The sequence below is a fragment of the Bemisia tabaci genome, chromosome 1 (genome assembly GCF_918797505.1).
Source record: "Bemisia tabaci chromosome 1, PGI_BMITA_v3".
Lineage (NCBI taxonomy): Eukaryota > Metazoa > Arthropoda > Insecta > Hemiptera > Aleyrodidae > Bemisia > Bemisia tabaci.
This window is the reverse complement of record NC_092793.1, coordinates 87,314,155-87,329,253: the sequence shown is the minus strand read 5'-3', so window position 1 is coordinate 87,329,253 and position 15,099 is coordinate 87,314,155. Positions and strand designations below refer to the sequence as shown.

The 15,099-nt window shown below is 39.6% G+C and overlaps 1 protein-coding gene across 1 annotated transcript in view; it reads right to left on the bottom strand.

The window, feature by feature from the left end:
• LOC109032920 (tRNA (cytosine(34)-C(5))-methyltransferase Nsun2) overlaps positions 1-15,099 on the bottom strand; it is a 59,629-nt gene that overhangs the window by 29,270 nt on the left and 15,260 nt on the right. The window contains 6 exon segments of the mRNA XM_019045268.2: positions 1,531-1,732; positions 8,628-8,758; positions 9,842-9,971; positions 12,473-12,613; positions 13,193-13,255; positions 13,258-13,273. Coding sequence (XP_018900813.2) covers positions 1,531-1,732; positions 8,628-8,758; positions 9,842-9,971; positions 12,473-12,613; positions 13,193-13,255; positions 13,258-13,273 — 683 coding nt within the window.

The following is a 15,099-nucleotide window of genomic DNA, read 5'->3' as shown; positions in this document are numbered from 1 at the left end:
ATCCCCAGATTTTTGCGATGGAGGTAAAAACATTGTGTCCAATTTTTATGTCATCCCTATTACTTTGACTGCCTCTACTTCATGTAGCATTTTGCTGGGGGCACCATGACCTGTTCCTGTGCATATTATTTTGCTTGGCTAGACCATGCAGAGGTATCAAGATTTAGATTAAATTAGAAAAATACTTTACTTATTTTTGCCTTGATAAGGCTTAACAAAGAGGGAGTTTGACAATATTTACATACTTTACGGAGGTATCAAGATGCAAGGTAAAACACTGACTTCTTTTATAAAATTTAAAACCGCAATTTAAGAAAAAAGAAAAATGTAAGCACTGGCTTGGTCTGCCGTAATGTAAATACCGGCTACCAATTCATCACAGTTGGCCTCAGTTACATGAATAATGTACAAAAAACTTAATATGATGTAGAACCACGCACGTTGTGACTTTAACCTCCAGCAGATGGCAGATAATTAGAAAATGTCGGTAATGCCCACTAATATGAGATGTCAGCACTGACACCATCTCTATATAATACATTATCTTATACATAATACATTAGGTATAGTGCTGAGGGTAGCATTGAGGTAACTGAGCAGAGGGAGCATTTTCTGAATCCTTGTATAATTTTGGAGCAATATGCTCCATTGCCGTTTTCCTGCAGCCCCCAGTGCCCCCCCCCCCCTCTAAGAGCTTGATGCAAAAACGGCTTTTTTCGCCCCCCCCCTCTGGAATTTCTTCAGACTTTGTCTATTGATTACTCATACTTGAGCGCTTCTTTTCCCAAATTTTCAGACCCCCAACAAATTTTTGGGGGGGGGAGCTAGGGGGGTTGGAAGTCAAAACCTGTAAACCTCGATATCTCTCGAACGAAGAAAGATATCGAGGTTCCGTTTGGACGATAAATCGTCTAAAATTGCATACTTTAAGATTCTAAAGGTCGCAATCCCGATATCACATTTTTAAGTTCACGTATGTGCTTTTTTCCAGTTTTCAGGTCTAGAAAATTTCTTTTAAACGAAAAATTTACGAAGATCTCAATTTATTATATGAACCAAAACCAGTTTTTTAAATTGTTCGTCTTTTTCCGCATCCAACGAGTGGTCCATTAAGCTGGGGAACCAAATAGTTCCGGAGTTATGATCGATTGAAGTTTCCGCTCAAAGCGCGCCGACCGATTTTCGCGCGCAAAAAAGTCGGATTTGACTGTCATTAAATCAGATTGAATGTTCAAACTGAGCAAAATACATTATTAGCGACTCTTGAGGGTCGCTGAGTTCAAAAATTACAGATACTTCCAAAAAATTCACGATTTTAAAATTACAGCTCCGTACAGGACCACTGAGCGGCCGGTCGCCGCTCAGTGGGCCTCTAAAATAGCGCTACCGAGCTGTAATTTTAAAAACGTGAATTACGAGAAAACGGGGCCTCTACCCTTGATGACGTAGCAAAATGACATTATAATATTGATGGTAGTTAAGCTACGAATCGAACACTACCCAGGAAAAAAGAAAAGGAATATTCCGTACCACTTTTCTAAATGAAATTGACTGGCTTCTTCTGATTTGGGGGGAAACAATTGGGGTCGAACTTGAGTGTGATACTTGGCTGGAACCTCATCAAAAGTATTGTAGCCTACGTTGTCTTTTGAAGCAGGGATCCAGTGAGAAACGCCTGGCAGAAATTTAAGTCCTGGTACTAAGTGGCTGACATCTACTAACTCAACAGCACCTGAAATCAAGAAAACCCATTGCCGAGAGTCTTAAAAGTTTGGTTTACCTAATCATAGAAAGCTTTCACCAAACAAAGAGAAAACTAGAGTCCGAAAGTGAATTGTAGATCGCGTAGCATTCTCTACTTTCAAACGAGTCTTCTCTAATTGGCTGATACAACTGGTGCCCACTTTATTCTGGAACCTTTGTGGAAAATGACACAGGGTTCATTATCAATCGAAAAATATCTCGAAAACAAGGGAGATTTAATGATCAGAGATTTCAGAAATCAATTTTCTAGGTTTTTCTGAAGAGATTCTTGGGTAATATACGACTCTTTTCCTCACACACACTAAACAGCTTGACCTGGAATTTATCCAGCAGTTATCAATCTAAAATATGATAATTTTTTAATTTAAAATCATCCTCTGAGACTTAGAACAGGTTTTTGTCTTTCATTCAGTATCGTCCTAATACCTCTTCACTTCGGTTTCTGAAGTTTATTGCGTTTTTTTATTATACCTTTCACTCTTTATGGTTGAAGCCGAAGCCAAGTAGCTCGTCCGTTTGATCTGCTTTTTTTCCTCGTAGACGATTTTATTGTGCCTCACCCTCAAGCCTCAGCTTTTGCAGTGTTACTTTGCCAACATGAAGGAATCATTCTCCGAGAGCAGCACCTTAAGATTGCAGTATACAGATGGAAATTAGGCTTGTTTCTTTCAACAACTTGCGTTCTAAATTTATTGTTGAACTGTCAAGTGGCGTATATTACTGTAAGCTAAATCCTAGCGAAGAAACTTTGAGCACCTGCCTCAGTGTGAGCGGTCCCTTGCTGCAGTCAAAGCTGCTCATTGATGACAGTTTCTCAAAAGAAGAGTCTTTGATGGATCAAGAAAAATGGGCCTGTTGCAAACTTTTGCTGGAGCAAAAATAAGAGTTGTTACTCATAGGAGATGTCTCAAAAATCACGAGGAGCGCATCGGCAAAGTCTGAAATGCTCTCCTTACTTCACAATTTGCTTGAGAAATTTGCGTTTTTTTTTAAGCTTCCCGCCTCAAAGACGATACCACGGCACAAGTGAACATTTCGTTACAGGAGTCCTTCCATCCAACCCTTGCTCACAAGAATACTACGCAATATTCAGCATAGCCGACGCCAATCCGCCAAAACACGTGTGACAGGACGATGATTCGAACCTCCTGATAAGAATCGGCAAGTTTCCATTCACATTTTTCTCGTGTTGTTAGGTAACCGCCTTGATTGACCTCGATCTTCTTTGAAACAGGAAGCTTAAAAAAACGCAATTTTTTTGCGCAGATTGTGAAATTAGGAGTGCATTTCAAAGTTTGCCGATGCGCTCATCTTGATTTTTGAGACATTATCTATGAGGAACAACTCTTATTTTTGATCTATCAAAAGTTTGCAACAGGCCCATTGTCTGCCTGAAATAATAGCTCACACCCTTCCTTCATGAAAATCTCCAAATTTAGTCCTCACTTCAAGTTTGAGACCATTGCTCGGTTTCAGCCTTGGTATTGCGCTGTCATCAGAAGTGCACAGTTTCTATAAGAGCAGTTCATGGTATGGTTAGAAATTTTCCAATTAATAATGAACTGCATACACCCCAAAGACATTGAATCACGTAGACTGTGCGTCTGGCTCGGTTTAGTACTGGCGGAGCGAGGCAAGTCTCTCGGAGCCCCATGATGGGCGGGCGGGGAAGGGGAGAGAGCGTGTGTCCCAAGCACTCGAAGAGGCAATGGAGAATTCGTGCCCGCGCTCGGTTTTTCACGAATATCTCGTTTAGAGTCCATTTTCAGACAAAATTCCGAAGAAGAAAATTTATAAAGCACATAATTTTACACCTGATTAGCATTGTTTCATTTTTCCGTACTAATTATTAATCGAGGAAAAAAGCCTCACAATCCGACAAAAATTCACTGGAGCCGCTACTGCACATGCATAGATGTGCGCAACTGGGACACAACAGCTCATCTATGCGGGTCGGTGCCACCATTCATCGGCATGCGAATTTTCAAAAGTTGTCTCGCCTTCCGTAACACAGGATGCACGGTCTACGCGATGCAATGTTTTTTATATACCCAACCCTATATCTACACCAATGAAGCTTGACAGTTATTGGTGTAAACTCAACTTCATGAGATGAGAGTAAATGTGACACTGTTGAATAGGAAAAAAGTGTCAACCATCTGCCCTGAAGATGATTTGAATGCTATTTTGAAGCACTAGAGCGAGTGAAAAAACATTGACTTCCGAATTTCAAAAATTTTTAGGGGAAAAAGTTGCGCCTAGGCATCAAACTAAAGTGAGCTAAAGCGTTCCTCGAACACCAATTTTTCGGGTGCTGCTTTGGCAATTTGTGTCAAAAAATCACATAATTCAGGCTATTTTCCCCGATTCCATCGCACTGTTTAAGCATGATAGAGGTTGGTTAGAGCCCGGATTTTTGGAGTATTAACTCACTTTCAGTAGTCATTTAAGGTATGCTAATTAGTTTTTGGATCGACATAATTTTCGTGCCCCCCACATGCCCTTTAAAATGCAAAAAACGCGATTGCAGCCGACTGCGCTTCGTATATTTCAACAATTTTATTGATTTTTTCAGGTGACTTAGCAACCACGGGAAAAGTCCATGTTCGATTTTTAGGAACCATTCATACAGATGATTAAGGAAAAATATTAGTTTTTTGGATGCAGGCGGTTTTTCCCCCATTTGCAAACTCACAGTTAGACCGAATCGCTCAATTTGGTCGAATTCACATCGATTTTCACAATTTTTTTGCACGACTTGGAAAGCATGTAAAAATCGGGCTTTCAATTTTCGTGGGCTCTTTTTATAGTACAATAAGAGGATATAATAATTGTTTTGCTAGGAGATGTTCTTGTACATCCGCGGAGCCCTTACCAAGCCAGAAAAACACGATTTTTAGTAACTTTTCAGCGATTTATGACGATGTTTTTCAGTGACTTGGCAACCACGCAAAAATTTGAACCTTCGATTTTCAGACTCTTTTCATGGCAAAATAAGATCCCGTAAAACGTAGTTCGTTTTGATCTTTTTTTGTACCTCCTCAAAGGCAAGAAAGAGATGACGCTTGACTCCCATTCATCACTTTAAAAACCTTATATAGATTAATTATTTTGTTCACGTATTTGTGCTGTTATTGATAACTTAGTTGATTTTTAGCTTTAAGTATAATGTTCACCGCAGGCTATCCAATTGGGGATATCGGGTTCAACGCACCCGCGGAGCTGAGTCATGTGTAGGCTGCCCCTTCTGGGGCCGGATGAGATCGGGTGCCTCGAGTAGCTGGTCTGCCCTCCCTGCCCTCCAGTCCTCGGCTTCAGAGCCCTGGCGTGGGGTTGTCGCAGAGGTTGTCGCAAGCTGGGCCTCGGCTCTCCTCCTACGCCCTTGACTCCGGGTACAATGGCAGATACTTCGGCAGATCGGTCCCGGGGGATGGGGGGACCCTCCCCCATGTGGGGGGCCTGAGGGGCGCCGGGGTCGGGGACTGCCGTTCGAAAAGTGCCTCAGGGACGTCCGACGGGAGGATAGAGCGTCCGATGAGCCACACTTGCACGGGGTGTGGCCTGGAGGGGTCGTTTAGTGGGTAGGGAACACAGCGGCGTGCTCTACCCCCACATAACCGGGTTTTCCCATCTCACAGCGGTTGGGTCGGTTAGGGGTTGCTTCGGCGGCTCTTCACCAGCTGATGGCCGTTGCCGTCCCAGTATTCGGTGGGCCCCTTTCATGGGGGGGGGGGGGGGCGTTTTGGCGACTTTCATGATGAGGGCACTGTAGCAAATTCTTCCCCTCATCAAGAAAAAAAAATTTATGTTAAAACAATTGTAATCAATTGCCCCGTAAGGGGCTAGTCGTACATTTTTTATACAATAATAATAAAAGAAAGAAAAAATTGGCTCAAAATAAACCTCCAAGGAACAAAATCGGTGCCGAGAGCGAACACTGCCGATGCTGTATCTTCCTCAATTTTTCAGCAAACCTAGCATAAGCATACACCATTTTCTTCCAAATTAAGTCAGCTTTTCAACGTATCAACTAAATCCGGGATTTTTCCTCATGCGTAGCGGCTATTTTTAAAAAACCGCAAAAAGGCTTTATTACGCCATTTCTTCAAAATGGCGGCAAATGCACAGCAGATACATGTAAGGAAACTTCAGATTCGGATTCAGCGACCCACACAACGTGATGCAGGCAAAAAAAGTAGCTGTGTACCCGAAATGCCTTCGAATCATCGTCCTGTCACATGTGTTTTGGCGGATTGGCATCGGCTATGTTGAATATTGCGTAGTATCCTTGTGAGTGTTGAGGTTTAATGAAATTTAACACAAGATTTTGCAAACCTGTATCAATTCATGTGTTGTATTACTCATGACGTGGTCACCTAAGCCTGAGACTCAGCGATAAGATGAAGCTCCCTCTCTAGTTCTAATTTTTCTCTTGTAGGTAGTCCTCTTCAGCACTTGTACGCACGATGTCATAGACTAAGCTTTATTTCCATCGATATATACTCTGTACTATCCAACGAGGTGTTATTTCTTAATAATCCCTAATACCTTAACAGTGAGCAAGGGTTGGATGGAAGGACTCCTGTAACGAAATGTTCACTTGTGCCGTGGTATCGTCTTTGAGGCGGGAAGCTTAAAAAAAACGCAAATTTCTCAAGCAAATTGTGAAGTAAGGAGAGCATTTCAGACTTTGCCGATGCGCTCATCGTGATTTTTGAGACATCTCCTATGAGTAACAACTCTTATTTTTGCTCCAGCAAAAGTTTGCAACAGGCCCATTTTTCTTGATCCATCAAAGACTCTTCTTTTGAGAAACTGTCATCAATGAGCAGCTTTGACTGCAGCAAGGGACCGCTCACACTGAGGCAGGTGCTCAAAGTTTCTTCGCTAGGATTTAGCTTACAGTAATATACGCCACTTGACAGTTCAACAATAAATTTAGAACGCAAGTTGTTGAAAGAAACAAGCCTAATTTCCATCTGTATGCTGCAATCTTAAAATGCTGCTCTCGGAGAATGATTCCTTCATGTTGACAAAGTAACACTGCAAAAGCTGAGGCTTGAGGGTGAGGCACAATAAAATCGTCTAAGAGGAAAAAAAGCAGATCAAACGGACGAGCTACTTGGCTTCGGCTTCAACCATAAAGAGTGAAAGGTATAATGAAGAAACGCGATAAACTTCAGAAACCGAAGTGAAGAGGTATTAGGACGATACTGAATGAAAGACAAAAACCTGTCCTAAGTCACAGAGGATGATTTTAAATTGAAAAACTATCTTTCAGATCAATAACTACTGGTGGCTATTATGAGCTCACCTGCAGTGTAAGAAAACAATTAGAGGGTGTCATATTTCAAGTTTTAAAAAAATTCCAGGTCAAGCTGTTCAGAGTGTATGAGGAAAAAGTGTCATGTATTGCCCATGAATCTCTTCAGAAAAATCTGGAGAATTGATTTCTGAAATCTCCGACACATAAAATTTTTCTCGTTTTCGAGATATTATTGATGGAAAAAGAACCCTATGTCATTTTCCAAAAAGGCTCCAGAAAAAGGGCATCAGGCAAACCAACCAATCAGAGAAGACTCGTTTAAAAGTAGGAGGTGCCACTCGGTCCGAAATTCACATTTGGACTCTTGTTTTCTCTTTGTTACCAAAATACTGAGCAATTGAATACCAGATAGAACTTTAAAAGGAGTATTGTTGGATATCACCGCAACTCTGTCTCAATACAGAAAAACAATGGGGACAAAATGGTCGACGACTCGACAAGAGTGAGAATCAGCACTAGATTTCCTCTGTTTACAGTTCATTCATTAATGTACAGGGGCAAACTAGCTCCAAATTTTCTGAGGATCAGGTCCTGCCAAAAAGGGATTTGCTGGCCTCTCTTAAAGGAATGCAGGAAAGAAAGGTTCAAAAGAGGCTCTGCAAGATTTTCAAAACAGTGCACCTGATGTGGACTCAAAAATTTGCAATTTGGCTACCTTTGCAAGGCCATTTCATTCGAAGTTTAAAGAGGCATCACCTTGTCATCCCCTATGCCAGTCCGCCTCTGTTTATACATCCCCATGAATAATGCAAACTGCACAGAAAGCTACTCCATGACATGCCACACAATGGGGAAATATCACATTACAATGACATATTTTTATGCTAAAAGCAGGGTTTCTAGTTTTTTCAAACAGTGCATGAGGGGGCAAATGAGCAATTTACGAAGAAGAAATGAATTACATTAATGCAAAAGAGAATTTTTCTGAGATCAGTCCGTTGTCAACTCCAGTCTGAGACCCATAAATCCCTGATTTTTCCACATTAAAGGTTTTTATTTGACAAAATGAGTTGCCATTCAGTCATTTATCATCATGGGGGGATCAAACGTGACAATCTTAAAGAATTTCCTTCAGAAAAAACATCAAACCTACCCAAGAGAAGAAAGCACTTTGGAGAAAGCATTTTGGTGAAAGATACAGAGTTAACGATTACCTTGATACTTCAACTTAGCATCACAAACTTAATAAGTTTTAAAATTTTTCGTTCTGTCAAATTATATCATGATTCAAGTCAGCAGAGCCTTTTTTTCTAACCGCGGATATAAATTATCTTTGACACTCACAGACACTACCTAAAGGGAGGGTAGTGGTGAGCACGACTTTGTTAGATATGAACGATATAATCTATTTATTCAGCAGCTCTTGGAAAAACGACTGCAACATAGGAACATTGTTTTCTTCTCTAAGAGCACAAACACAAATTATGATTGAGGTGGGAGGTGATGTAACCCTATTGGGCCTCCCCCCTCCCCAGATAATAATGGAGGAGGAGTACAAATGAAAATAAAACTATTAAAAAATGAACAAGATTACCACCTTTCATTTCCAATAAAATCCTGTGGATAACAGCTTCATTTTCGATCGGATTCAAGGAGCACGTTGAGTAGAGAATACGACCTCCAATATTTACCATTTCTAATCCCCGGCGCAAAATACGAAATTGTAAACTGGGAAAAAGAAATCATGCCTACATGTTAAAAATTTATGAGTACCGTAATACAGCAAAATTAATAAATATGATTTAATAAACGAAGTGGTTATTCGACGGTACAGTACACCACGAATAACAGGTTATTCGGCGGTACAGTACCATCGAATTCAACCTTACTCGGTGATACAGTGCCCCAACTAGAAAATCTTCCAAGTATCGCTAAGGTGCCTAAACAGCGTTTTCGGTCAAGTTTTCGAATTTTTAAAAAATACTTGAGCATCTTGCACGGCAAAATGTTCAATTCATATCAAAAGTAGTGTGTTAGGAGGCTATTGCCTTAAATTTTTGGAGCTCTAGCGTTACTGCTTCGTCCCTAAAAAAAATCATCAAATCATCAAAAATCTCAATTATCAAGATCGTAAATTTTAATTAAATGTGCGATGCGGCAGCACTTAGACATTTTACAATTTACATACTTCTGGCAACATTGCAATGGTCATAGATGAACTTGGCGTTTCAAAACTATGGGGTTATGTCAGTTTCAAGACGTAAAGTTGAAACCAAACGGTGCTAGCCCATTTTTAAGGTGAAAAAACGTGATTTTTTCATAAAATTCCAAAGTATAGGTGGATCGTGCCATCGGTAGGCGTTAGAATTCGGGGAAAAGAAAAAAACACGGGTCCATTTATATTACGAGAGACATCTCTTCTGATATAGCTGTCAAGCGATTTAAAAAAAAAAAAAGAGTTTTTAGCCCCACTCTGGTGCTCCACCACCAGACCTCAAACAATGCAGTTCAGTTTCAGCATTGCTCCTAGATGTTCTCTGCATTTTAATTATTCGACACTAGTTATATGATTAAAATTTATCCTGTTTTGCAATGAACAAATAAACACTGGCATGAGCCACGGTAGATGTAAAAACACTGTGTAGTGTGAAAACATTCTCACTCTCATTGAGTTAGGTTAAATTACTTTTGTTATTCAATAACAAGAATTAAGATTGAAATTCATTTAGCCTGTTGAATAAGATGACTCTTGTATCAATATTATGAAATAGAAGGACAAAATAAATAAAAAAAAGAAAATTAACTACTTACCCATGCATATTGTTACCATTTGCTGCATTCCATTTCATCCAAATATCAGGATTCTTTCTCAAAGTTCCGTCCCCTGTGCAAGGTACATCACAAAGGATTCGATCAAATTTCATGACTGACCGTTTACCATCTGGAGATGAAAATAAAGAAATCATTACACTCTTCAAATTTTATATGAGACGCTTAATTACCTTCTTTTGCTTGAAAAAAAAATATATTCCCAGTTTTGAGCTGCAACCTGAACCATGTGGACTGCATTTTGCAATTTGGAACTATAAATTCTGGCTCTTCTGGAAAAACATTTATGTGCATAGGGAAACTAATGGCACATACGTTGTTTTTAAACCGAGCAAGAATTTACAGTTCCAAATTGCAAAATGTAGTCCATTTGTGAATTGACCTATACTCAAAAAGTGTTGAAACAAGAGTACCTATTTAGGGAGAGTATAGCCATCTCAATTCCTTCTCCATTGAGGAAGTGTGCCTCTTTCTGATTGGTCGATGAGTTTTAAGTTTTTATGGTAGCCCCTCTGCTCCTAGTTTAAACACGTAAAAACAACAAAAATAGTGACATAGTTTCTAACGCAATAACAATTTTCTTGCATCCAACTCCTGATTTGAGTTCTGATTAAACTTTGATGGATTTTTTTGCCCAAAATTACACCTTAAGTTTGATTATTATCAATTTCTCATCCAATTGTACGAATTCTTCCTGGTTAGGTTTCTTCACATTGGGCCACAAGAGTCTCATGAACAGCAATGGAAAATTTTATGAAATTTCAGTGAACTTTTTGAAACTTTTAAAGATGCTATTAGAAAGTCAAGAAATGCCTAAAAACAGTTATTTTCGTATTTGAAATTTTTCAACCCCCTTCCTCCTTTCCCTCACCTCCCACCCATCTAACAGCTCAGTTTTCATCATTCTTATGTATCCTAATTGTTCAAGATACATTGACACTCCAGCTCCCCTGCAAAAAAAATTTGCTCCAAGCCATCACGTAACTTAAGCATGTTTAGGTACTGAAGTAAAAAATACTTTCTAGAAATGGATCAGTCACATGGTCTCCCAAGCCTATAACATTCACGCAGTGCAGATGTTTTCATTTAGTTTGAAGGTTCGGCTGGAGCTAAACTCCCCCTTGTGCCCCACATTCATGTTTAGCACTCCATTATGGTAGCATTTACTGCCGCATCAGCAAGCTCCCCCTTGTGCCCCACATTCATGTTTAGCACTCCATTATGGTAGCATTTACTGCCGCATCAGCAGGAAGATCATCAAAGAACCCTCTGAGGAATTGATATTAAAATTCCGAAACAAATTAACAAATTTTAAATTTTGAGAACTTTATTTCCTCTTGCACTTTTATGAAAATTCAAAACGCAAAACGCTTTCCATCTCTACCCATGAGAAGCCCAAAACTGATGAACCAATCAGAGAACGGCACAGACATCCCTCTATGTAGGTGTTCTAGATTTCATTCTGCTTTGACATTGGAGTAAGGTCATACAAATCAATGAAACTTAAAAAAATAGAAAAAAGAGCATAAAAAAAGAACAATATAGAAAAAGAGAAGATAAAAAAACTGCAGTCATGTCGCAAAGAAATAGCAACTCTTACAATTGACAGAGTACCAAGGATCTACTGGTACCCTATCACTCTAATTCCTTGTTCTTTCCGTGCCTTCTCCTTGCTTTTTCCCGACTTTCCTAAAAATTCCTTTCTTGACGATTTTCAAAAATCCTTGCTTAATCCTTACCTTTTTCTCAATTTTCCCTTACCTTACATGCATTTTTAATTATATTTGGATTGGAAAAGTGGCAGGATGGAATGACAAAAGAATACACCGAAAAACATAAGGAGTCTAACCGGGATGTTGATAAATAGATTATGTTAGGAAATCACATACCGTCGAGGCTACTTTCTAGAGATTGTCACAAAAATCTCGATATTCTGTACCTTCTGAAATCCGTGCTTTTTCAGTGTATTTGTACTTTTTCTGAACAGTAGACACTAGACACTATGTATTTCACTTAAGCTGTTCTGACTTGATGATGTCACTCAAAGGTCAAGATAAAATGGACCCCGTTTTGAAGAGAGGAACCAAGCTATATCAGCTGTTACAAAATTTAATTGGACAATTAAATTTTTCACATGAGAACGCTTGGGCCGATTTCTTAGAAAAATATAAGGAATTAGCGTCATTCTGGGCAGAAAATTCACAACAATTTGCACAAAAATTCGCACAATCGTTGTCAAGTTAAAAAATAAAATGCCAAGTTAAATTTGGCAACAGCTGAAGTGGCTTGGTTCCTTCCTGCTTAAGCTTGTTTCATACGATCATAGTAGAACTCTCAAAGTGGCGTCACGATGGGCCACATGACCCCACTTTGAGAGCTCTACCTGGATTCTATGATACTGGTCATAACGCGATTAAAATTTCTGAAAAATCTTGGAAGGGATGAAAAAAGGCTGGGCTGACAGGTTAAGGCAAGCTCTACTTGCTATCCTCACTTATTGCATTAAATGTGTTCATTGGTAAAATGGAGACATCTTGGTGCCTTCACTTGTTCTTGGGAGCCGCAAACTAAAAGGGTTCACATGTGGGATAGAAACATAGAGATTCTGGTGACCTTTGTCGGAGACATAAAAGTTGGGCATTGACGAGGCATCGTGATTGACGATCATCATGTTTGGACTGTTCAGTCGTTTTGCCTGATGAACCAACATATAGCATCTTGAGTTGTTGACGTCATTGGCAACAACAAATCCCTCTGAAAGTTAAGAAAACACATTCTTTAGCATGCGTTTGCTAGCAATTCTACTTAGATCAGACATGGGGTTAGAATTGCACTCAGTGAAGTAGCTCAACCAGCAAACATACATCACGCTTAATATTTTTCAGCATATCTTCCTTGGTTCATTCTCTTTTGAGAATATGAGAAGGGAGCAGAAATTTTCACATTGGAAACGAGATACTTGTTTTTGCAGTTACTCTGTCAATTTATATGTACAGGGTGTGTATATGTTTGTTAATATTTTGAAAACAGATACAAATACGGACAGGATTAAGTTCCTTGAGTTTTCAGGTTGGGGAAGTTTCATGACTTCCTCAAATGAAGCGGGAAAATTTTTTACGAGACGAGAGAAGACGCGACCCCCTAACTCCCCCCCCCCCCCCCTCAAGGAACAGGGAGCTATTTTGGAATTTCAGAACATAAAACTTGACCAAAACTGCAGGTTGCTATCTATCATCACTTCTAAACGATGGCCAATTAAAGGTGACCCTGACCGGGGGGGGGGGGGGGAAATAGCGGGTAAAAAGGGAAATTAACTTTTCTAATTAACCTTACCCGGCATTGACTCTTCATCCTGATGAAGCAATTCGATTAACTGAGCAGTTTTGGAGCCAGGGCAGCACACATGTCTAAAACCTGTCAAAATAAGATTAGAACAGAAAGATTATCACAGAAGATTAGTGACAAAAGCACCAGTACTTACAAAACAGGGAGGAATGTCATTTTAAGCTAGTTTAAACCGTTGCGTGCGCTGAGTGGACAGCGGCCCGCTACCTGTGGCATAAATTGTGCGCTGAGCGGACAACCGGGTATTCCACCCTTTTCGCGGCGCTGGCGGAAAATAACCATGCGCTGAGTAGCGGACGGAAGATATTTAAGATAAGTACAATACTTTCCTTCACACTTTAAGCAGGCCTAGGACTGTCTGTATTTGTTTCGTTTCTTTCTTCTTTAAAACAAGAAAAAAAAGAGAATACAGGCGTGTTTAAAAGTATTGGGTTTTTTTACTTACCATGTCAGACCCAATTACTCAATGTTTAGACGATTTGTGAAGGAAAAAAAGTGAGTTGAAATTACTCAAATTTGGTTTCAGAGCTAAGAGTTAGTAGGTACTTATAGTATTTTATACAGTATATAGTGGCGTATACTTATTAAAGTGTAGTGGCGACTTATTATAGTATAGTGGCGCATTAAATTCGGTTTTCCTTTATTGACTTAACGCACCTTAGAGAACTCATGCTTTGATCTGTCTACTCCACATCACTTCAACCACGGCGTTTCTATTACCAGGAATTTCCCAAAGCAAAAAGGGTCAAAAAGAGGCTGTGTCCGCTCAGAGCACGAAGCCGTTTGAACATGAAAGGGCTAAGTACACATTCTTCAAGAAACCAACATTTTTGTCACAGAAAAAGAGAAAATTGGGGACAAGACATTTAAGCATTTTAAAGAGTTGTTTCTTTTGATGATCCCTGATAACTATCTTGATTTTCAAGATTCAACTTCAAGAAATTTATGATTTGATTGTTAGAAAACAGTAAGACTTTTTTATCTCGTGTGAGGAGGTTTAAGCATCAAATCCAGGTAAAGCAGGTAGTATTACCGAAGAAATTCCTACTTTTTCCTTCAAGACTTTTACCCTTGAGGACAAACCCACGAAAGCAGGCTTTAGGTCTTATCCTTAGCTTTCAAACAAGCTACACTGGTTTTTGGCCTGCTGGTTGTTAAGAAGATATAGAGGTGTATGCATCTCCCATAAGAATTGGACCCGGAACGGAATCTTGTCACACCTTCACCTTTTGTAGAGGAAGGTTACAGAAGTTCAAAGATGTCGAGTTTTTTACCTAGCCCCCCCAGAGGGAGGGGGACGGGGGTTCTAAGAAAAATCAACTTTTGGGCAAAACTTCTGAATGGTTGCAGATATCAAGTTGAACTTTTCTTTGAAAGAAAGAGCATAAAAAGACCTTTCTAATCCAATATAAGACATTGACAATCGGTTAATTTTTGGCAAAGTTATGGCTTATCGAATTTTTCGAAAAATTTTAATTTTGGATTTTTCAATTCTCCGACGTGAGGAGTCGCACGAAATGTTATGATTATGTGTGCAAAAGATAGCCCTTGTTTTTTTCTTTAAAGTAAACCAAATAACTTGTTGGGGGAAATGATTAGTTTCGGAGTTATGCTTTTTCAAAGTTGACGCGACAGAGTACGTACACAGGCCTCAGGCCAGAGTCTGCAGGAGCACCCTGTTTCCACTGACAGGAGGGAGACATCCATACAGGGCATACTCTTTCTTAGTGTGATAGCAGAATAACAACAATCTAACATAGAATAATCATTTAGTAGATTCTAATTTCTCATATATTTTAGGAATTTGAATACGTTTACAGTAATTTCTGGTCAACCAAAGGCAGAAGTTGCCTCTGGGCCTTAATTTATAAAGGAAACTTTCGTTCTGTGTAATT